The sequence below is a fragment of the Chiloscyllium plagiosum genome, unplaced genomic scaffold, assembly GCF_037043375.1.
Source record: "Chiloscyllium plagiosum isolate Xiang-an unplaced genomic scaffold, Cpla_swu_hap1 HiC_scaffold_40, whole genome shotgun sequence".
Classification (NCBI taxonomy): domain Eukaryota; kingdom Metazoa; phylum Chordata; class Chondrichthyes; order Orectolobiformes; family Hemiscylliidae; genus Chiloscyllium; species Chiloscyllium plagiosum.
In genome coordinates, this window is record NW_028270178.1 from 6,047,800 (window position 1) to 6,071,446 (window position 23,647).

General features: G+C 43.9%; 1 protein-coding gene across 1 annotated transcript in view; it reads right to left on the bottom strand.

Moving 5' to 3' along the window:
• Positions 1-23,647, bottom strand: part of LOC122545625 (uncharacterized) — a 172,440-nt gene that overhangs the window by 95,785 nt on the left and 53,008 nt on the right. Inside the window, exon 5 of the mRNA XM_087981620.1 lies at positions 21,168-21,476. Coding sequence (XP_087837746.1) covers positions 21,168-21,476 — 309 coding nt within the window. The remainder of the gene's footprint in view (positions 1-21,167; positions 21,477-23,647) is intronic.

Below are 23,647 nucleotides of genomic sequence, written 5' to 3' on the forward strand. Positions count from 1 at the left end.
AGAGAGAGAGAGAGACCACAGTAAATAAACAGTGTGTGAGAGAGAGAGAGAGAGAGAGAGACCACAGTAAATAAACAGTGAGTGAGAGAGAGAGACCACAGTAAATAAACAGTGAGTGAGAGAGAGAGAGAGAGACCACAGTAAATAAACAGTGAGCGAGAGAGAGAGAGAGAGAGACCACAGTAAATAAACAGTGTGTGAGAGAGAGAGAGAGAGAGAGAGACCACAGTAAATAAACAGTGTGTGAGAGAGAGAGATAGAGAGAGAGACCACAGTAAATAAACAGTGTGTGAGAGAGAGAGAGAGAGAGAGAGCCCCCAGTAAATAAACAGTGAGAGAGAGAGAGAGAGAGACCACAGTAAATAAACAGTGAGAGAGAGAGAGAGAGAGACCACAGTAAATAAACAGTGAGAGAGAGAGAGAGGGAGACCACAGTAAATAAACAGTGAGAGAGAGAGAGAGAGAGACCGCATTAAATAAACAGTGAGAGAGAGAGAGAGACCACAGTAAATAAACAGTGAGAGAGAGAGAAAGACCACAGTAAATTAACAGTGAGAGAGATAGAGACCACAGTAAATAAACAGTGAGAGAGAGAGAGAGAGAGAGAGAGACCGCAGTAAATAAACAGTGAGAGAGAGAGAGAGAGAGACCACAGTAAATAAACAGTGAGAGAGAGAGAGAGAGAGAGAGACCACAGTAAATAAACAGTGAGAGAGAGAGAGAGAGAGAGACCACAGTAAAAAAACAGTGAGAGAGAGAGAGAGAGACCACAGTAAATAAACAGTGAGAGAGAGAGAGAGACCACAGTAAATAAACAGTGAGAGAGAGAGAGAGACCACAGTAAATAAACAGTGAGAGAGAGAGAGAGAGAGACCACAGTAAATAAACAGTGAGAGAGAGAGAGAGAGAGAGAGAGACCACAGTAAATAAACAGTGAGAGAGAGAGAGACCACAGTAAATAAACAGTGAGAGAGAGAGAGAGAGAGAGTCCACAGTAAATAAACAGTGAGAGAGACCACAGTAAATAAACAGTGAGAGAGAGAGAGAGAGAGAGAGACCACAGTAAATAAACAGTGAGAGAGAGAGAGAGAGAGACCACAGTAAATAAACAGTGAGAGAGACCACAGTAAATAAACAGTGAGAGAGAGAGAGAGAGAGAGAGACCACAGTAAATAAACAGTGAGAGAGAGAGAGAGAGAGAGACCACAGTAAATAAACAGTGAGAGAGAGAGAGAGAGATAGACCACAGTAAATAAACAGTGAGAGAGAGAGAGAGAGAGACCACAGTAAATAAACAGAGAGAGAGAGAGAGAGACCACAGTAAATAAACAGAGAGAGAGAGAGAGAGAGAGACCACAGTAAATAAACAGTGAGAGAGAGAGAGAGAGAGAGAGAGACCACAGTAAATAAACAGTGAGAGTGAGAGAGAGAGACCACTGTAAATAAACAGTGAGAGAGAGAGAGAGAGACCACAGTAAATAAACAGTGAGAGAGAGAGAGAGGGAGACCACAGTAAATAAACAGTGAGAGAGAGAGAGAGAGAGAGACCGCATTAAATAAACAGTGAGAGAGAGAGAGAGACCACAGTAAATAAACAGTGAGAGAGAGAGAAAGACCACAGTAAATTAACAGTGAGAGAGATAGAGACCACAGTAAATAAACAGTGAGAGAGAGAGAGAGAGAGAGAGACCGCAGTAAATAAACAGTGAGAGAGAGAGAGAGAGAGAGAGAGAGAGACCACAGTAAATAAACAGTGAGAGAGAGAGAGAGAGAGAGAGACCACAGTAAATAAACAGTGAGAGAGAGAGAGAGAGACCACAGTTCATAAACAGTGAGAGAGAGAGAGAGAGACCACAGTAAATAAACAGTGAGAGAGAGAGAGAGAGAGAGACCACAGTAAATAAACAGTGAGAGAGAGAGAGAGAGACCACAGTAAATAAACAGTGAGAGAGAGAGAGAGAGAGACCACAGTAAATAAACAGTGAGAGAGAGAGAGAGAGAGACCACAGTAAATAAACAGTGAGAGAGAGAGAGAGAGAGACCACAGTAAATAAACAGTGAGAGAGAGAGAGAGAGATAGACCACAGTAAATAAACAGTGAGAGAGAGAGAGACCACAGTAAATAAACAGTGAGAGAGAGAGAGAGAGACCACAGTAAATAAACAGTGAGAGAGAGAGAGACCACAGTAAATAAACAGTGAGAGAGAGAGAGACCACAGTAAATAAACAGTGAGAGAGACCACAGTAAATAAACAGTGAGAGAGAGAGAGAGAGAGACCACAGTAAATAAACAGTGAGAGAGAGAGAGAGAGAGAGAGACCACAGTAAATAAACAGTGAGTGAGAGAGAGAGAGAGACCACAGTAAATAAACAGTGAGAGAGAGAGAGAGAGAGAGACCACAGTAAATAAACAGTGAGAGAGAGAGAGAGAGATAGACCACAGTAAATAAACAGTGAGAGAGAGAGAGAGAGATAGACCACAGTAAATAAACAGTGAGAGAGAGAGAGACCACAGTAAATAAACAGTGAGAGAGAGAGAGAGAGAGAGACCACAGTAAATAAACAGTGAGAGAGAGAGAGAGAGAGAGAGAGACCACAGTAAATAAACAGTGAGAGAGAGAGAGAGAGAGACCACAGTAAATAAACAGTGAGAGTGAGAGAGAGAGAGACTGCAGTAAATAAACAGTGAGAGAGAGAGAGAGACCACAGTAAATAAACAGTGAGAGAGAGAGAGACCACAGTAAATAAACAGTGAGAGAGAGAGAGAGAGAGAGAGACCACAGTAAATAAACAGTGAGAGAGAGAGAGAGAGATAGACCACAGTAAATAAACAGTGAGAGAGAGAGAGACCACAGTAAATAAACAGTGAGAGAGAGAGAGAGAGACCACAGTAAATAAACAGTGAGAGAGAGAGAGACCACAGTAAATAAACAGTGAGAGAGAGAGAGAGAGAGAGACCACAGTAAATAAACAGTGAGAGAGAGAGAGAGAGAGAGAGAGAGAGACCACAGTAAATAAACAGTGAGAGTGAGAGAGAGAGAGAGACCACAGTAAATAAACAGTGAGAGTGAGAGAGAGAGAGAGACTGCAGTAAATAAACAGTGAGAGAGAGAGAGAGACCACAGTAAATAAACAGTGAGAGTGAGAGAGAGAGAGACTGCAGTAAATAAACAGTGAGAGAGAGAGAGAGACCACAGTAAATAAACAGTGAGAGAGAGAGAGTGAGAGACCACAGTAAATAAACAGTGAGAGTGAGAGAGAGAGAGACTGCAGTAAATAAACAGTGAGAGAGAGAGAGAGACCACAGTAAATAAACAGTGAGAGAGAGAGAGAGACCACAGTAAATAAACAGTGAGAGAGAGAGAGAGAGAGAGACCACAGTAAATAAACAGTGAGAGAGAGAGAGAGACCACAGTAAATAAACAGTGAGAGAGAGAGAGAGAGACCACAGTAAATAAACAGTGAGAGAAAGAGAGAGACCACAGTAAATAAACAGTGAGAGAGAGAGAGAGAGAGAGAGACCACAGTAAATGAACAGTGAGAGAGAGAGAGAGAGACCACAGTAAATAAACAGTGAGAGAGAGAGAGAGAGAGAGAGAGAGAGAGGGAGGGAGAGACCACAGTAAATAAACAGTGAGTGAGAGAGAGAGAGAGAGAGACCACAGTAAATAAACAGTGAGTGAGAGAGAGAGAGAGAGACCACAGTAAATAAACAGTGAGAGAGAGAGAGAGAGAGAGAGAGAGAGAGAGGGAGAGACCACAGTAAATAAACAGTGAGAGAGAGAGAGAGAGAGACCACAGTAAATAAACAGTGTGAGAGAGAGAGAGAGAGACCACAGTAAATAAACAGTGAGCGAGAGAGAGAGAGAGAGAGACCACAGTAAATAAACAGTGTGTGAGAGAGAGAGAGAGAGAGAGAGACCACAGTAAATAAACAGTGAGTGAGAGAGAGAGACCACAGTAAATAAACAGTGAGTGAGAGAGAGAGAGAGAGACCACAGTAAATAAACAGTGAGCGAGAGAGAGAGAGAGAGAGACCACAGTAAATAAACAGTGTGAGAGAGAGAGAGAGAGAGAGAGACCACAGTAAATAAACAGTGTGTGTGAGAGAGAGAGAGAGAGAGAGACCACAGTAAATAAACAGTGTGTGTGAGAGAGAGAGAGAGAGAGAGCCCCCAGTAAATAAACTGTGAGAGAGAGAGAGAGAGAGACCACAGTAAATAAACAGTGAGAGAGAGAGAGAGAGAGACCACAGTAAATAAACAGTGAGAGAGAGAGAGAGGGAGACCACAGTAAATAAACAGTGAGAGAGAGAGAGAGAGAGACCGCATTAAATAAACAGTGAGAGAGAGAGAGAGACCACAGTAAATAAACAGTGAGAGAGAGAGAAAGACCACAGTAAATTAACAGTGAGAGAGATAGAGACCACAGTAAATAAACAGTGAGAGAGAGAGAGAGAGAGAGAGACCGCAGTAAATAAACAGTGAGAGAGAGAGAGAGAGAGAGAGAGACCACAGTAAATAAACAGTGAGAGAGAGAGAGAGAGAGAGAGAGACCACAGTAAATAAACAGTGAGAGAGAGAGAGAGAGAGACCACAGTAAATAAACAGTGAGAGAGAGAGAGAGAGAGAGACCACAGTAAATAAATAGTGAGAGAGAGAGAGAGAGACCACAGTAAATAAACAGTGAGAGAGAGAGAGAGACCACAGTAAATAAACAGTGAGAGAGAGAGAGAGACCACAGTAAATAAACAGTGAGAGAGAGAGAGAGAGAGACCACAGTAAATAAACAGTGAGAGAGAGAGAGAGAGATAGACCACAGTAAATAAACAGTGAGAGAGAGAGAGACCACAGTAAATAAACAGTGAGAGAGAGAGAGAGAGACCACAGTAAATAAACAGTGAGAGAGAGAGAGACCACAGTAAATAAACAGTGAGAGAGAGAGAGAGAGAGAGACCACAGTAAATAAACAGTGAGAGAGACCACAGTAAAAAAAAACAGTGAGAGAGAGAGAGAGAGAGAGAGACCACAGTAAATAAACAGTGAGAGAGAGAGAGAGAGAGAGACCACAGTAAATAAACAGTGAGAGTGAGAGAGAGAGATAGACCACAGTAAATAAACAGTGAGAGAGAGAGACCACTGTAAATAAACAGTGAGAGAGAGAGAGAGACCACAGTAAATAAACAGTGAGAGAGAGAGAGACCACAGTAAATAAACAGTGAGAGAGAGAGAGAGAGAGAGACCACAGTAAATAAACAGTGAGAGAGAGAGAGAGAGAGAGAGAGACCACAGTAAATAAACAGTGAGAGAGAGAGAGAGACCACAGTAAATAAACAGTGAGAGTGAGAGAGAGAGAGACTGCAGTAAATAAACAGTGAGAGAGAGAGAGAGACCACAGTAAATAAACAGTGAGAGAGAGAGAGAGACCACAGTAAATAAACAGTGAGAGAGAGAGAGAGAGAGACCACAGTAAATAAACAGTGAGAGTGAGAGAGAGAGAGACTGCAGTAAATAAACAGTGAGAGAGAGAGAGAGACCACAGTAAATAAACAGTGAGAGAGAGAGAGAGACCACAGTAAATAAACAGTGAGAGAGAGAGAGAGAGAGAGACCACAGTAAATAAACAGTGAGAGAGAGAGAGAGAGACCACAGTAAATAAACAGTGAGAGAGAGAGAGAGAGACCACAGTAAATAAACAGTGAGAGAGAGAGAGAGACCACAGTAAATAAACAGTGAGAGAGAGAGAGAGAGAGAGACCACAGTAAATAAACAGTGAGAGAGAGAGAGAGAGACCACAGTAAATAAACAGTGAGAGAGAGAGAGAGAGAGAGAGAGAGGGAGAGACCACAGTAAATAAACAGTGAGTGAGAGAGAGAGAGACCACAGTAAATAAACAGTGAGTGAGAGAGAGAGAGACCACAGTAAATAAACAGTGAGAGAGAGAGAGAGACCACAGTAAATAAACAGTGAGAGAGAGAGAGAGACCACAGTAAATAAACAGTGAGAGAGAGAGAGAGAGAGACCACAGTAAATAAACAGTGAGAGAGAGAGAGAGAGATAGACCACAGTAAATAAACAGTGAGAGACAGAGAGACCACAGTAAATAAACAGTGAGAGAGAGAGAGAGAGACCACAGTAAATAAACAGTGAGAGAGAGAGAGAGAGAGAGAGAGACCACAGTAAATAAACAGTGAGAGAGAGAGAGACCACAGTAAATAAACAGTGAGAGAGAGAGAGAGAGAGAGTCCACAGTAAATAAACAGTGAGAGAGACCACAGTAAATAAACAGTGAGAGAGAGAGAGAGAGAGAGAGACCACAGTAAATAAACAGTGAGAGAGAGAGAGAGAGAGAGACCACAGTAAATAAACAGTGAGAGAGACCACAGTAAATAAACAGTGTGAGAGAGAGAGAGAGAGAGAGAGACCACAGTAAATAAACAGTGAGAGAGAGAGAGAGAGAGAGACCACAGTAAATAAACAGTGAGAGAGAGAGAGAGAGATAGACCACAGTAAATAAACAGTGAGAGAGAGAGAGAGAGAGACCACAGTAAATAAACAGAGAGAGAGAGAGAGAGACCACAGTAAATAAACAGAGAGAGAGAGAGAGAGAGAGAGACCACAGTAAATAAACAGTGAGAGAGAGAGAGAGAGAGACCACAGTAAATAAACAGTGAGAGTGAGAGAGAGAGACCACTGTAAATAAACAGTGAGAGAGAGAGAGAGAGACCACAGTAAATAAACAGTGAGAGAGAGAGAGAGGGAGACCACAGTAAATAAACAGTGAGAGAGAGAGAGAGAGAGACCGCATTAAATAAACAGTGAGAGAGAGAGGGAGACCACAGTAAATAAACAGTGAGAGAGAGAGAAAGACCACAGTAAATTAACAGTGAGAGAGATAGAGACCACAGTAAATAAACAGTGAGAGAGAGAGAGAGAGAGAGAGAGACCGCAGTAAATAAACAGTGAGAGAGAGAGAGAGAGAGAGAGAGACCACAGTAAATAAACAGTGAGAGAGAGAGAGAGAGAGAGAGACCACAGTAAATAAACAGTGAGAGAGAGAGAGAGAGACCACAGTTCATAAACAGTGAGAGAGAGAGAGAGAGACCACAGTAAATAAACAGTGAGAGAGAGAGAGAGAGAGAGACCACAGTAAATAAACAGTGAGAGAGAGAGAGAGAGACCACAGTAAATAAACAGTGAGAGAGAGAGAGAGAGAGACCACAGTAAATAAACAGTGAGAGAGAGAGAGAGAGAGACCACAGTAAATAAACAGTGAGAGAGAGAGAGAGAGAGACCACAGTAAATAAACAGTGAGAGAGAGAGAGAGAGATAGACCACAGTAAATAAACAGTGAGAGAGAGAGAGACCACAGTAAATAAACAGTGAGAGAGAGAGAGAGAGACCACAGTAAATAAACAGTGAGAGAGAGAGAGACCACAGTAAATAAACAGTGAGAGAGAGAGAGACCACAGTAAATAAACAGTGAGAGAGACCACAGTAAATAAACAGTGAGAGAGAGAGAGAGAGAGACCACAGTAAATAAACAGAGAGAGAGAGAGAGAGAGAGAGACCACAGTAAATAAACAGTGACAGAGAGAGAGAGAGAGACCACAGTAAATAAACAGTGAGAGTGAGAGAGAGAGACCACTGTAAATAAACAGTGAGAGAGAGAGAGAGAGACCACAGTAAATAAACAGTGAGAGAGAGAGAGAGGGAGACCACAGTAAATAAACAGTGAGAGAGAGAGAGAGAGAGACCGCATTAAATAAACAGTGAGAGAGAGAGAGAGACCACAGTAAATAAACAGTGAGAGAGAGAGAAAGACCACAGTAAATTAACAGTGAGAGAGATAGAGACCACAGTAAATAAACAGTGAGAGAGAGAGAGAGAGAGAGAGACCGCAGTAAATAAACAGTGAGAGAGAGAGAGAGAGAGAGAGACCACAGTAAATAAACAGTGAGAGAGAGAGAGAGAGAGAGAGACCACAGTAAATAAACAGTGAGAGAGAGAGAGAGAGACCACAGTTCATAAACAGTGAGAGAGAGAGAGAGAGACCACAGTAAATAAACAGTGAGAGAGAGAGAGAGAGAGAGACCACAGTAAATAAACAGTGAGAGAGAGAGAGAGAGACCACAGTAAATAAACAGTGAGAGAGAGAGAGAGAGAGACCACAGTAAATAAACAGTGAGAGAGAGAGAGAGAGAGACCACAGTAAATAAACAGTGAGAGAGAGAGAGAGAGAGACCACAGTAAATAAACAGTGAGAGAGAGAGAGAGAGATAGACCACAGTAAATAAACAGTGAGAGAGAGAGAGACCACAGTAAATAAACAGTGAGAGAGAGAGAGAGAGACCACAGTAAATTAACAGTGAGAGAGAGAGAGACCACAGTAAATAAACAGTGAGAGAGAGAGAGACCACAGTAAATAAACAGTGAGAGAGACCACAGTAAATAAACAGTGAGAGAGAGAGAGAGAGAGACCACAGTAAATAAACAGTGAGAGAGAGAGAGAGAGAGAGACCACAGTAAATAAACAGTGAGTGAGAGAGAGAGAGAGACCACAGTAAATAAACAGTGAGAGAGAGAGAGAGAGAGAGACCACAGTAAATAAACAGTGAGAGAGAGAGAGAGAGATAGACCACAGTAAATAAACAGTGAGAGAGAGAGAGACCACAGTAAATAAACAGTGAGAGAGAGAGAGAGAGATAGACCACAGTAAATAAACAGTGAGAGAGAGAGAGACCACAGTAAATAAACAGTGAGAGAGAGAGAGAGAGAGACCACAGTAAATAAACAGTGAGAGAGAGAGAGAGAGAGAGAGAGACCACAGTAAATAAACAGTGAGAGAGAGAGAGAGAGAGACCACAGTAAATAAACAGTGAGAGTGAGAGAGAGAGAGACTGCAGTAAATAAACAGTGAGAGAGAGAGAGAGACCACAGTAAATAAACAGTGAGAGAGAGAGAGACCACAGTAAATAAACAGTGAGAGAGAGAGAGAGAGAGAGAGACCACAGTAAATAAACAGTGAGAGAGAGAGAGAGAGATAGACCACAGTAAATAAACAGTGAGAGAGAGAGAGACCACAGTAAATAAACAGTGAGAGAGAGAGAGAGAGACCACAGTAAATAAACAGTGAGAGAGAGAGAGACCACAGTAAATAAACAGTGAGAGAGAGAGAGAGAGAGAGACCACAGTAAATAAACAGTGAGAGAGAGAGAGAGAGAGAGAGAGAGACCACAGTAAATAAACAGTGAGAGTGAGAGAGAGAGAGAGACCACAGTAAATAAACAGTGAGAGTGAGAGAGAGAGAGAGACCACAGTAAATAAACAGTGAGAGAGAGAGAGAGAGACCACAGTAAATAAACAGTGAGAGTGAGAGAGAGAGAGACTGCAGTAAATAAACAGTGAGAGAGAGAGAGACCACAGTAAATAAACAGTGAGAGAGAGAGAGAGACCACAGTAAATAAACAGTGAGAGAGAGAGAGAGAGAGACCACAGTAAATAAACAGTGAGAGTGAGAGAGAGAGAGACTGCAGTAAATAAACAGTGAGAGAGAGAGAGAGACCACAGTAAATAAACAGTGAGAGAGAGAGAGAGACCACAGTAAATAAACAGTGAGAGAGAGAGAGAGAGAGAGACCACAGTAAATAAACAGTGAGAGAGAGAGAGAGAGACCACAGTAAATAAACAGTGAGAGAGAGAGAGAGAGACCACAGTAAATAAACAGTGAGAGAGAGAGAGAGACCACAGTAAATAAACAGTGAGAGAGAGAGAGAGAGAGAGACCACAGTAAATGAACAGTGAGAGAGAGAGAGAGAGACCACAGTAAATAAACAGTGAGAGAGAGAGAGAGAGAGAGAGAGAGAGAGGGAGGGAGAGACCACAGTAAATAAACAGTGAGTGAGAGAGAGAGAGAGAGAGACCACAGTAAATAAACAGTGAGTGAGAGAGAGAGAGAGAGACCACAGTAAATAAACAGTGAGAGAGAGAGAGAGAGAGAGAGAGAGAGAGAGGGAGAGACCACAGTAAATAAACAGTGAGAGAGAGAGAGAGAGAGACCACAGTAAATAAACAGTGTGAGAGAGAGAGAGAGAGACCACAGTAAATAAACAGTGAGCGAGAGAGAGAGAGAGAGAGACCACAGTAAATAAACAGTGTGTGAGAGAGAGAGAGAGAGAGAGAGACCACAGTAAATAAACAGTGAGTGAGAGAGAGAGACCACAGTAAATAAACAGTGAGTGAGAGAGAGAGAGAGAGACCACAGTAAATAAACAGTGAGCGAGAGAGAGAGAGAGAGAGACCACAGTAAATAAACAGTGTGTGAGAGAGAGAGAGAGAGAGAGAGACCACAGTAAATAAACAGTGTGTGAGAGAGAGAGAGAGAGAGAGAGACCACAGTAAATAAACAGTGTGTGAGAGAGAGAGAGAGAGAGAGAGCCCCCAGTAAATAAACAGTGAGAGAGAGAGAGAGAGAGACCACAGTAAATAAACAGTGAGAGAGAGAGAGAGAGAGACCACAGTAAATAAACAGTGAGAGAGAGAGAGAGGGAGACCACAGTAAATAAACAGTGAGAGAGAGAGAGAGAGAGAGACCGCATTAAATAAACAGTGAGAGAGAGAGAGAGACCACAGTAAATAAACAGTGAGAGAGAGAGAAAGACCACAGTAAATTAACAGTGAGAGAGATAGAGACCACAGTAAATAAACAGTGAGAGAGAGAGAGAGAGAGAGACCGCAGTAAATAAACAGTGAGAGAGAGAGAGAGAGAGAGAGAGACCACAGTAAATAAACAGTGAGAGAGAGAGAGAGAGAGAGAGAGAGAGAGACCACAGTAAATAAACAGTGAGAGAGAGAGAGAGAGAGACCACAGTAAATAAACAGTGAGAGAGAGAGAGAGAGAGAGACCACAGTAAATAAATAGTGAGAGAGAGAGAGAGAGACCACAGTAAATAAACAGTGAGAGAGAGAGAGAGACCACAGTAAATAAACAGTGAGAGAGAGAGAGAGACCACAGTAAATAAACAGTGAGAGAGAGAGAGAGAGAGACCACAGTAAATAAACAGTGAGAGAGAGAGAGAGAGATAGACCACAGTAAATAAACAGTGAGAGAGAGAGAGACCACAGTAAATAAACAGTGAGAGAGAGAGAGAGAGACCACAGTAAATAAACAGTGAGAGAGAGAGAGACCACAGTAAATAAACAGTGAGAGAGAGAGAGAGAGAGAGACCACAGTAAATAAACAGTGAGAGAGACCACAGTAAATAAACAGTGAGAGAGAGAGAGAGAGAGAGAGACCACAGTAAATAAACAGTGAGAGAGAGAGAGAGAGAGAGACCACAGTAAATAAACAGTGAGAGAGAGAGAGAGAGATAGACCACAGTAAATAAACAGTGAGAGAGAGAGACCACTGTAAATAAACAGTGAGAGAGAGAGAGAGAGACCACAGTAAATAAACAGTGAGAGAGAGAGAGACCACAGTAAATAAACAGTGAGAGAGAGAGAGAGAGAGAGACCACAGTAAATAAACAGTGAGAGAGAGAGAGAGAGAGAGAGAGAGACCACAGTAAATAAACAGTGAGAGAGAGAGAGAGACCACAGTAAATAAACAGTGAGAGTGAGAGAGAGAGAGACTGCAGTAAATAAACAGTGAGAGAGAGAGAGAGACCACAGTAAATAAACAGTGAGAGAGAGAGAGAGACCACAGTAAATAAACAGTGAGAGAGAGAGAGAGAGAGACCACAGTAAATAAACAGTGAGAGTGAGAGAGAGAGAGACTGCAGTAAATAAACAGTGAGAGAGAGAGAGAGACCACAGTAAATAAACAGTGAGAGAGAGAGAGAGACCACAGTAAATAAACAGTGAGAGAGAGAGAGAGAGAGAGAGACCACAGTAAATAAACAGTGAGAGAGAGAGAGAGAGACCACAGTAAATAAACAGTGAGAGAGAGAGAGAGAGACCACAGTAAATAAACAGTGAGAGAGAGAGAGAGACCACAGTAAATAAACAGTGAGAGAGAGAGAGAGAGAGAGAGACCACAGTAAATAAACAGTGAGAGAGAGAGAGAGAGACCACAGTAAATAAACAGTGAGAGAGAGAGAGAGAGAGAGAGAGGGAGAGACCACAGTAAATAAACAGTGAGTGAGAGAGAGAGAGACCACAGTAAATAAACAGTGAGTGAGAGAGAGAGAGAGAGACCACAGTAAATAAACAGTGAGAGAGAGAGAGAGAGAGAGAGAGAGAGGGAGAGACCACAGTAAATAAACAGTGAGAGAGAGAGAGTGAGACCACAGTAAATAAACAGTGAGAGAGAGAGAGAGAGACCACAGTAAATAAACTGTGTGAGAGAGAGAGAGAGAGACCACAGTAAATAAACAGTGAGCGAGAGAGAGAGAGAGAGAGACCACAGTAAATAAACAGTGTGTGAGAGAGAGAGAGAGAGAGAGAGACCACAGTAAATAAACAGTGAGTGAGAGAGAGAGACCACAGTAAATAAACAGTGAGAGAGAGAGAGAGAGAGAGACCACAGTAAATAAACAGTGAGCGAGAGAGAGAGAGAGAGAGACCACAGTAAATAAACAGTGAGAGAGAGAGAGAGAGACCACAGTAAATAAACAGTGTGTGAGAGAGAGAGAGAGAGAGAGAGAGACCACAGTAAAAAAACAGTGTGTGAGAGAGAGAGAGAGAGAGCCCCCAGTAAATAAACAGTGAGAGAGAGAGAGAGACCACAGTAAATAAACAGTGAGAGAGTGAGAGAGAGAGAGACCACAGTAAATAAACAGTGAGAGAGAGAGAGAGAGACCACAGTAAATAAACAGTGAGAGAGAGAGAGAGACCACAGTAAATAAACAGTGAGAGAGAGAGAGAGAGACCACAGTAAATAAACAGTGAGAGAGAGAGAGAGAGACCACAGTAAATAAACAGTGAGAGAGAGAGAGACCACAGTAAATAAACAGTGAGAGAGAGAGAGAGAGACCACAGTAAATAAACAGTGAGAGAGAGAGAGAGAGAGAGACCACAGTAAATAAACAGTGAGAGAGAGAGAGAGAGACCACAGTAAATAAACAGTGAGAGAGAGAGAGAGAGAGAGAGAGACCACAGTAAATAAACAGTGAGAGAGAGAGAGAGAGACCACAGTAAATAAACAGTGAGAGAGAGAGAGAGAGACCACAGTAAATAAACAGTGAGAGAGAGAGAGAGAGACCACAGTAAATAAACAGTGAGAGAGAGAGAGAGAGAGAGACCACAGTAAATAAACAGTGAGAGAGAGAGAGAGAGACCACAGTAAATAAACAGTGAGAGAGAGAGAGAGAGAGAGACCACAGTAAATAAACAGTGAGAGAGAGAGAGAGAGACCACAGTAAATAAACAGTGAGAGAGAGAGAGAGAGAGAGACCACAGTAAATAAACAGTGAGAGAGAGAGAGAGAGAGACCACAGTAAATAAACAGTGAGAGAGAGAGAGAGAGAGACCACAGTAAATAAACAGTGAGAGAGAGAGAGAGAGACCACAGTAAATAAACAGTGAGAGAGAGAGAGAGAGAGACCACAGTAAATAAACAGTGAGAGAGAGAGAGACCACAGTAAATAAACAGTGAGAGAGAGAGAGAGAGAGACCACAGTAAATAAACAGTGAGAGAGAGAGAGAGAGAGACCACAGTAAATAAACAGTGAGAGAGAGAGAGACCACAGTAAATAAACAGTGAGAGAGAGAGAGAGGGAGACCACAGTAAATAAACAGTGAGAGAGAGAGAGAGAGACCACAGTAAATAAACAGTGAGAGAGAGAGAGAGGGAGACCACAGTAAATAAACAGTGAGAGAGAGAGAGAGAGACCACCGTAAATAAACAGTGAGAGAGAGAGAGACCACAGTAAATAAACAGTGAGAGAGAGAGAGAGAGACCACAGTAAATAAACAGTGAGAGAGAGAGAGTGAGACCACAGTAAATAAACAGTGAGAGAGAGAGAGAGAGACCACAGTAAATAAACAGTGAGAGAGAGAGAGAGAGACCACAGTAAATAAACCGTGAGAGAGAGAGAGTGAGACCACAGTAAATAAACAGTGAGAGAGAGAGACCACAGTAAATAAACAGTGAGAGAGAGAGAGAGACCACAGTAAATAAACAGTGAGAGAGAGAGAGACCACAGTAAATAAACAGTGAGAGAGAGAGGGAGAGAGACCACAGTAAATAAACAGTGAGAGAGAGAGAGACCACAGTAAATAAACAGTGAGTGAGAGAGACCACAGTAAATAAACAGTGAGAGAGAGAGAGAGAGAGAGACCACAGTAAATAAACAGTGAGAGAGAGAGAGAGAGAGACCACAGTAAATAAACAGTGAGAGAGAGAGTGAGAGAGACCACAGTAAATAAACAGTGAGTGAGAGAGACCACAGTAAATAAACAGTGAGAGAGAGAGAGAGACCACAGTAAATAAACAGTGAGAGAGAGAGAGAGAGACCACAGTAAATAAACAGTGAGAGAGAGAGAGAGACCACAGTAAATAAACAGTGAGAGAGAGAGACCACAGTAAATAAACAGTGAGAGAGAGAGAGAGAGAGACCACAGTAAATAAACAGTGAGAGAGAGAGAGAGAGACCACAGTAAATAAACAGTGAGAGAGAGAGAGACATCAGTAAATAAACAGTGAGAGAGAGAGAGAGAGACCACAGTAAATAAACAGTGAGAGAGAGAGAGACCACAGTAAATAAACAGTGAGAGAGAGAGAGAGAGACCACAGTAAATAAACAGTGAGAGAGAGAGAGAGAGAGAGAGACCACAGTAAATAAACAGTGACAGAGAGAGAGAGAGAGACCACAGTAAATAAACAGTGAGAGAGAGAGAGAGAGACCACAGTAAATAAACAGAGAGAGAGAGAGAGAGAGACCACAGTAAATAAACAGTGAGAGAGAGAGAGAGAGAGACCACAGTAAATAAACAGTGAGAGAGAGAGAGAGAGAGAGAGACCACAGTAAATAAACAGTGAGAGAGAGAGAGAGAGAGACCACAGTAAATAAACAGTGAGAGAGAGAGAGAGAGACCACAGTAAATAAACAGAGAGAGAGAGAGAGAGAGAGACCACAGTAAATAAACAGTGAGAGAGAGAGAGAGAGACCACAGTAAATAAACAGTGAGAGAGAGAGAGAGAGACCACAGTAAATAAACAGTGAGAGAGAGAGAGAGAGAGACCACAGTAAATAAACAGTGAGAGAGAGAGACCACAGTAAATAAACAGTGAGAGAGAGAGAGAGAGAGAGACCACAGTAAATAAACAGTGAGAGAGAGAGAGAGAGAGAGACCACAGTAAATAAACAGTGAGAGAGAGAGAGAGAGAGAGACCACAGTAAATAAACAGTGAGAGAGAGAGAGACCACAGTAAATAAACAGTGAGAGAGAGAGACCACAGTAAATAAACAGTGAGAGAGAGAGAGAGAGATAGACCACAGTAAATAAACAGTGAGAGAGAGAGAGACCACAGTAAATAAACAGTGAGAGAGAGAGAGAGAGACCACAGTAAATAAACAGAGAGAGAGAGAGACCACAGTAAATAAACAGTGAGAGAGAGAGAGAGAGACCACAGTAAATAAACAGTGAGAGAGAGAGAGAGAGACCACAGTAAATAAACAGTGAGAGAGAGAGAGACCACAGTAAATAAACAGTGAGAGAGAGAGAGAGAGAGAGAGACCACAGTAAATAAACAGTGAGAGAGAGAGAGACCACAGTAAATAAACAGTGAGAGAGAGAGAGAGAGAGAGACCACAGTAAATAAACAGTGAGAGAGAGAGAGAGACCACAGTAAATAAACAGTGAGAGAGAGAGAGACCACAGTAAATAAACAGTGAGAGAGAGAGAGACCACAGTAAATAAACAGTGAGAGAGAGAGAGAGAGACCACAGTAAATAAACAGTGAGAGAGAGAGAGAGAGAGAGACCACAGTAAATAAACAGTGAGAGAGAGAGAGACCACAGTAAATAAACAGTGAGAGAGAGAGAGAGAGACCACAGTAAATAAACAGTGAGAGAGAGAGAGACCACAGTAAATAAACAGTGAGAGAGAGAGAGACCACAGTAAATAAACAGTGAGAGAGAGAGAGAGAGACCACAGTAAATAAACAGTGAGAGAGAGAGAGACCACAGTAAATAAACAGTGAGAGAGAGAGAGAGAGACCACAGTAAATAAACAGTGAGAGAGAGAGAGACCACAGTAAATAAACAGTGAGAGAGAGAGAGAGAGAGAGACCACAGTAAATAAACAGTGAGAGAGAGAGAGACCACAGTAAATAAACAGTGAGAGAGAGAGAGAGAGAGACCACAGTAAATAAACAGTGAGAGAGAGAGAGACCACAGTAAATAAACAGTGAGAGAGAGAGAGAGAGAGACCACAGTAAATAAACAGTGAGAGAGAGAGAGAGACCACAGTAAATAAACAGTGAGAGAGAGAGAGAGAGAGAGACCACAGTAAATAAACAGTGAGAGAGAGAGGGAGACCACAGTAAATAAACAGTGAGAGAGAGAGAGAGAAACCACCGTAAATAAACAGTGAGAGAGAGAGAGACCACAGTAAATAAACAGTGAGAGAGAGAGAGAGAGACCACAGTAAATAAACAGTGAGAGAGAGAGAGTGAGACCACAGTAAATAAACAGTGAGAGAGAGAGAGAGAGACAACAGTAAATAAACAGTGAGAGAGAGAGAGAGAGACCACAGTAAATAAACCGTGAGAGAGAGAGAGTGAGACCACAGTAAATAAACAGTGAGAGAGAGAGACCACAGTAAATAAACAGTGAGAGAGAGAGAGAGACCACAGTAAATAAACAGTGAGAGAGAGAGAGACCACAGTAAATAAACAGTGAGAGAGAGAGGGAGAGAGACCACAGTAAATAAACAGTGAGAGAGAGAGAGACCACAGTAAATAAACAGTGAGTGAGAGAGACCACAGTAAATAAACAGTGAGAGAGAGAGAGAGAGAGAGACCACAGTAAATAAACAGTGAGAGAGAGAGAGAGAGAGACCACAATAAATAAACAGTGAGAGAGAGAGTGAGAGAGACCACAGTAAATAAACAGTGAGAGAGAGAGACCACAGTAAATAAACAGTGAGAGAGAGAGAGAGACCACAGTAAATAAACAGTGAGAGAGAGAGAGAGAGACCACAGTAAATAAACAGTGAGAGAGAGAGAGAGACCACAGTAAATAAACAGTGAGAGAGAGAGACCACAGTAAATAAACAGTGAGAGAGAGAGAGAGAGAGACCACAGTAAATAAACAGTGAGAGAGAGAGAGAGAGACCACAGTAAATAAACAGTGAGAGAGAGAGAGACATCAGTAAATAAACAGTGAGAGAGAGAGAGAGAGACCACAGTAAATAAACAGTGAGAGAGAGAGAGAGAGACCACAGTAAATAAACAGTGAGAGAGAGAGAGAGAGACCACAGTAAATAAACAGTGAGAGAGAGAGAGAGAGAGAGAGACCACAGTAAATAAACAGTGACAGAGAGAGAGAGAGAGACCACAGTAAATAAACAGTGAGAGAGAGAGAGAGAGACCACAGTAAATAAACAGAGAGAGAGAGAGAGAGAGACCACAGTAAATAAACAGTGAGAGAGAGAGAGAGAGAGACCACAGTAAATAAACAGTGAGAGAGAGAGAGAGAGAGAGAGACCACAGTAAATAAACAGTGAGAGAGAGAGAGAGAGAGACCACAGTAAATAAACAGTGAGAGAGAGAGAGAGAGACCACAGTAAATAAACAGAGAGAGAGAGAGAGAGAGAGACCACAGTAAATAAACAGTGAGAGAGAGAGAGAGAGACCACAGTAAATAAACAGTGAGAGAGAGAGAGAGAGACCACAGTAAATAAACAGTGAGAGAGAGAGAGAGAGAGACCACAGTAAATAAACAGTGAGAGAGAGAGACCACAGTAAATAAACAGTGAGAGAGAGAGAGAGAGAGAGACCACAGTAAATAAACAGTGAGAGAGAGAGAGAGAGAGAGACCACAGTAAATAAACAGTGAGAGAGAGAGAGAGAGAGAGACCACAGTAAATAAACAGTGAGAGAGAGAGAGACCACAGTAAATAAACAGTGAGAGAGAGAGACCACAGTAAATAAACAGTGAGAGAGAGAGAGAGAGAGAGACCACAGTAAATAAACAGTGAGAGAGAGTGAGACCACAGTAAATAAACAGTGAGAGAGAGAGAGAGAGACCACAGTAAATAAACAGTGAGAGAGAGAGAGAGAGACCACAGTAAATAAACAGTGAGAGAGAGAGAGAGAGACCACAGTAAATAAACAGTGAGAGAGAGAGAGAGAGACCACAGTAAATAAACAGTGAGAGAGAGAGAGACCACAGTAAATAAACAGTGAGAGAGAGAGAGAGAGAGAGAGACCACAGTAAATAAACAGTGAGAGAGAGAGAGACCACAGTAAATAAACAGTGAGAGAGAGAGAGAGAGAGACCACAGTAAATAAACAGTGAGAGAGAGAGAGAGACCACAGTAAATAAACAGTGAGAGAGAGAGAGACCACAGTAAATAAACAGTGAGAGAGAGAGAGACCACAGTAAATAAACAGTGAGAGAGAGAGAGAGAGACCACAGTAAATAAACAGTGAGAGAGAGAGAGAGAGAGAGACCACAGTAAATAAACAGTGAGAGAGAGAGAGACCACAGTAAATAAACAGTGAGAGAGAGAGAGAGAGACCACAGTAAATAAACAGTGAGAGAGAGAGAGACCACAGTAAATAAACAGTGAGAGAGAGAGAGACCACAGTAAATAAACAGTGAGAGAGAGAGAGAGAGACCACAGTAAATAAACAGTGAGAGAGAGAGAGACCACAGTAAATAAACAGTGAGAGAGAGAGAGAGAGACCACAGTAAATAAACAGTGAGAGAGAGAGAGAGAGAGACCACAGTAAATAAACAGTGAGAGAGAGAGACCACAGTAAATAAACAGTGAGAGAGAGAGAGAGAGAGAGAGAGACCACAGTAAATAAACAGTGAGAGAGAGACCACAGTAAATAAACAGTGAGAGAGAGAGAGACCACAGTAAATAAACAGTGAGAGAGAGAGAGAGAGAGAGACCACAGTAAATAAACAGTGAGAGAGAGAGAGAGACCACAGTAAATAAACAGTGAGAGAGAGAGAGACCACAGTAAATAAACAGTGAGAGAGAGAGAGAGAGAGAGAGACCACAGTAAATAAACAGTGAGAGAGAGAGAGAGAGAGAGAGAGAGACCACAGTAAATAAACAGTGAGAGAGAGAGAGAGAGACCACAGTAAATAAACAGTGAGAGAGAGAGAGAGAGACCACAGTAAATAAACAGTGAGAGAGAGAGAGAGAGACCACAGTAAATAAACAGTGAGAGAGAGAGAGACCACAGTAAATAAACAGTGAGAGAGAGAGATAGACCACAGTAAATAAACAGTGAGAGAGAGAGAGACCACAGTAAATAAACAGTGAGAGAGAGAGAGAGAGAGAGACCACAGTAAATAAACAGTGAGAGAGAGAGAGAGAGAGAGACCACAGTAAATAAACAGTGAGAGAGAGAGAGAGAGAGAGAGAGAGAGACCACAGTAAATAAACAGTGAGAGAGAGAGAGAGAGAGAGACCACAGTAAATAAACAGTGAGAGAGAGAGAGAGAGAGAGACCACAGTAAATAAACAGTGAGAGAGAGAGAGAGACCATAGTAAATAAACAGTGAGAGAGAGAGAGAGAGAGACCACAGTAAATAAACAGTGAGAGAGAGAGAGAGAGACCACAGTAAATAAACAGTGAGAGAGAGAGAGAGAGACCACAGTAAATAAACAGTGAGAGAGAGAGAGAGAGAGACCACAGTAAATAAACAGTGAGAGAGAGAGAGAGACCACAGTAAATAAACAGTGAGAGAGAGAGAGAGAGAGACCACAGTAAATAAACAGTGAGAGAGAGAGAGACCACAGTAAATAAACAGTGAGAGAGAGAGAGAGACCACAGTAAATAAACAGTGAGAGAGAGAGAGAGAGACCACAGTAAATAAACAGTGAGAGAGAGAGAGAGAGAGAGAGACCACAGTAAATAAACAGTGAGGGGGGAACAGAGGAGAGAGAGAGGGATAGAGAGACCATGATAAATAAACAGCTGGGGGAAGGGAGGTAGGCGCGAGGGACTGAGATCAGAGATTGAGAGGAAGTGAACTGGTGATTGTGGTGAAGAGATTAGTGGGTGTTAGATGCTAAGTAGTATTAAAGAGTGATTGAGAAAGAGTGAGATAAAGTGAAAGAAAGGAGGAGATAGTGAGTGTGGGAATGAGAGGGGGAAAGTGAGAGAGTTAAAAAGAATGGACAAATTCAGAAGAGGCAGGAGAGAGAGATGAAGGAAGAGAGAGTAGGCAGTGAAAGAGAAGGGGTAAGGGAGAGTGTGGGGGAAAGTGAGAAGGAGGGACGGCAAGTGGGAGAGACTGACAAAGAATGGACAAACTGAAGAGAGAGGTGACAGATAGAACGGGAGAAGAGAGAGGGGTGGGATGAGAAAGTGAGAAAGAGAGAGAATGCAACAGAGAGAGTGGGAAAGAGAGCACAAGAAAGCGAGAGGTGGCAGAGAAAAAGGAGTGAGATGGACGTGAAGATTTTCAGAAAGTGAAGCAGTGATCAAGAAATAAAGAGAGTACACAAAATTAATGCAGAGAGAGAGAGACAGAGAGAGAGAGACATAAAGTGTGAAGGAAAGAGTGAGTGCAAAAGGCAGGAGGAGGCAAGAGAGATGTGAGGTGAGGAGGGTGAGAGAGTGACAGAGGGGGAGTGAAAGAGAAAGGGAGAGATGCTGAGAGGATGGAAAAGGGATAGAGTGTAATAAAAGGAGACAGAGCAAAAAATGGGAAAGGGAGAGGAACAGAGATAAATAGAGAGAGAAAGTGAAGTGGATGGAGAAAGAGAGCACAGCACCAACTATAAACGACAAGTCAATAACGAGAGGGGATCAGAGTGGAAATGAAGAAAAAGGAAAATTGGATGGAGTCTGGAATAGGAATGGGATTGGATGACAGAGAAATAGATAGGATAGGGAGAGAATTCTAGAAGGAGTTGGATGGGGGGAAATGGGATGAACGAGAAAGGGAGGGGTTTGGAGGGAGAGAGGGTAGACCTGGTTTAGTGAAGTGGAGCGAGTGAGGGAGAGGAAGTGATCGGGTGAAGATTCTTTCCTACCTGTGCAAACAATCCCGACAGAGCCCGCTGACATACAGGTCTCTGTGACTCTGTGGCACTCCTTCAACTGAGTCTCACCATTGTGACATTTGACCGTGTGCTCCCACACCTTGAGAGCCAAACTGGGAAAGAAGTTGCCGTTCCCTATGGAGTGTAGGGAACCACAGTGCAGTTCCCTGCAGACGACAGCAGCCTCTGACTTGGAGAATCCTTGGGGACAGACGTTAACGTTTTGTAATGTCGTCAACAGCAATTCGAGGCGTCCAGAGCAACGATTAGGACCATTCATCAGGCGAACTTGCTGAATTTCTACAACAACATAAACATTGGAATCATTTCCTGGGACATGCGCCTGACATGACTCCCTGCTGGGATAGGGTGCCCCTCACACAGCCCTGCTGGGATAGGGTACCCCTCACACAGCCCTGCTGGGATAGGGTCCCACCTCACAGTCCCTGCTGGGATAGGGTCCCTCCTCACACACTCCCTGCCGGGATAGGGTCCCACCTCACAGTCCCTGCTGGGATAGGGTCCCACTCACGTAGTCCCTGCTGGGATAGGATACCCCTCACACAGCCCTGCTGGGATAGGGTACCCCTCACACAGCCCTGCTGGGATAGGGTCCCACCTCACAGTCCCTGCTGGGATAGGGTCCCTCCTCACACACTCCCTGCCGGGATAGGGTCCCACCTCACAGTCCCTGCTGGGATAGGATACCCCTCACACAGCCCTGCTGGGATAGGGTCTTCCCCCCCCCCTCACAGTCCCTCCCGGGAAAGGGTCCCTCCTCACACACTCCCTCCCGGGATAGGGTCCCACCTCACAGTCCCTGCTGGGATAGGGTCCCACTCATGTAGTCCCTGCTGGGATAGGGTCCCACTCACGTAGTCCCTGCTGGGATAGGGTTTCACCTCACAGTCCCTGCTGGGATAGGATCCCACTCATGTAGTCCCTGCTGAGATAGGGCCCCAACCTCACAGTCCCTGCTGGGATAGGATCCTACTCATGTAGTCCCTGCTGGGATAGGGCCACAACCTCACAGTCTCTGCTGGGACACTGTCCCAACATCACAGTTCCTGCTGGGATAGGATCCCACTCTCACAGTCCTTGCCGAGATAGGGCTCCACTCACATAGTCCCTGCTGGGATAGTGACTCACACCCGCAGTCCCACCTCCACACCTCCTGCTGGCCCAGAACTCCATTTAGCATTGGCCCACTGAAATAGGGGCTGGAGGATATCACGCTGTGTATGTTGTATTCTCTCTGTCGAGACTTCGCAATTCCCAAAAAAGCTCCTCCCGCCCCTACACCCCCTCCCTATCTCTGTAACCCCCCTCGAATCCCGACACCCCCTCCCTATCTCTGCAACCCCCTCCAGCCCCTACACCCTCTCACTATCTATGTAACCCCCTCCAGCCCCTACACCCCCTCCCTATCTCTGTAACCACCACCTGCCCCTACACCCCCTCCCTATCTCTGTAACCCCCTCCAGCCCCTACACCCCCTCCCTATCTCTGTAACCCCCTCCAGACCCTACACCCCCTCCCTATCTCTGTAACCCCCTCCAGCCCTACACCCCCTCCCTATCTCTGTAACCCCCTCCAGCCCCTACACCCCCTCCCTATCTCTGTAACCCCCTCCAGACCCTACACCCCCTCCCTATCTCTGTAACCCCCTCCAGCCCTACACCCCCCTCCCTATCTCTGTAATCCCCTCCAGCCCCTACACCCCCTCCCTATCTCTGTAACCCCCTCCAGACCCTACACCCCCTCCCTATCTCTGTAACCCCCTCCAGACCCTACACCCCCTCCCTATCTCTGTAACCCCGTCCAGCCCCTACACTCCCTCCCTATCTCTGTAACCCCCCTCCAGCCCCTACATCCCCTCCCTATCTCTGTAATCCCCTCCAGCCCTACACCCCCCTCCCTATCTCTGTAATCCCCTCCAGCCCCTACACTCCCTCCCTATCTCTGTAACCCCCTCCAGCCCCTACACCCCTTCCCTATCTCTGTAAACCCCCTCCAGCCCCTACACCCCCTACCTATCTCTGTAACCCCCTCCAGCCCCTACACCCCCTCCCTATCTCTGTAAATCCCTCCAGCCCCTACACCCCCTCCCTATCTCTGTAACCCCCCTCCAGCCCCTTCACCCCCTCCCTATCCCTGTAACCCCCTCCAGCCCCTTCACCCCCTCAATATCTCAGTAACCCCCTACACCCCCTCCCTATCTCTGTAACCCCCTCCAGCCCCTACACCACCTCCCTATGTCTGTAACTCCCTCCAGCCCTACACCCCCCTCCCTATCTCTGTAACCCCCTCCAGCCCCTACACCCACTCCCTCTCTCTGTAACCCCCTTCCAGAAACCTACATTGCCTCCCTATCTCTGTAACCCCCCTCAAATCACTACACCCCCTCCCTATCTCCGTAACCCCCTCCAGCCCCTACACCCCCTCCCTATCTCTGTAAACCTCTCCAGCCC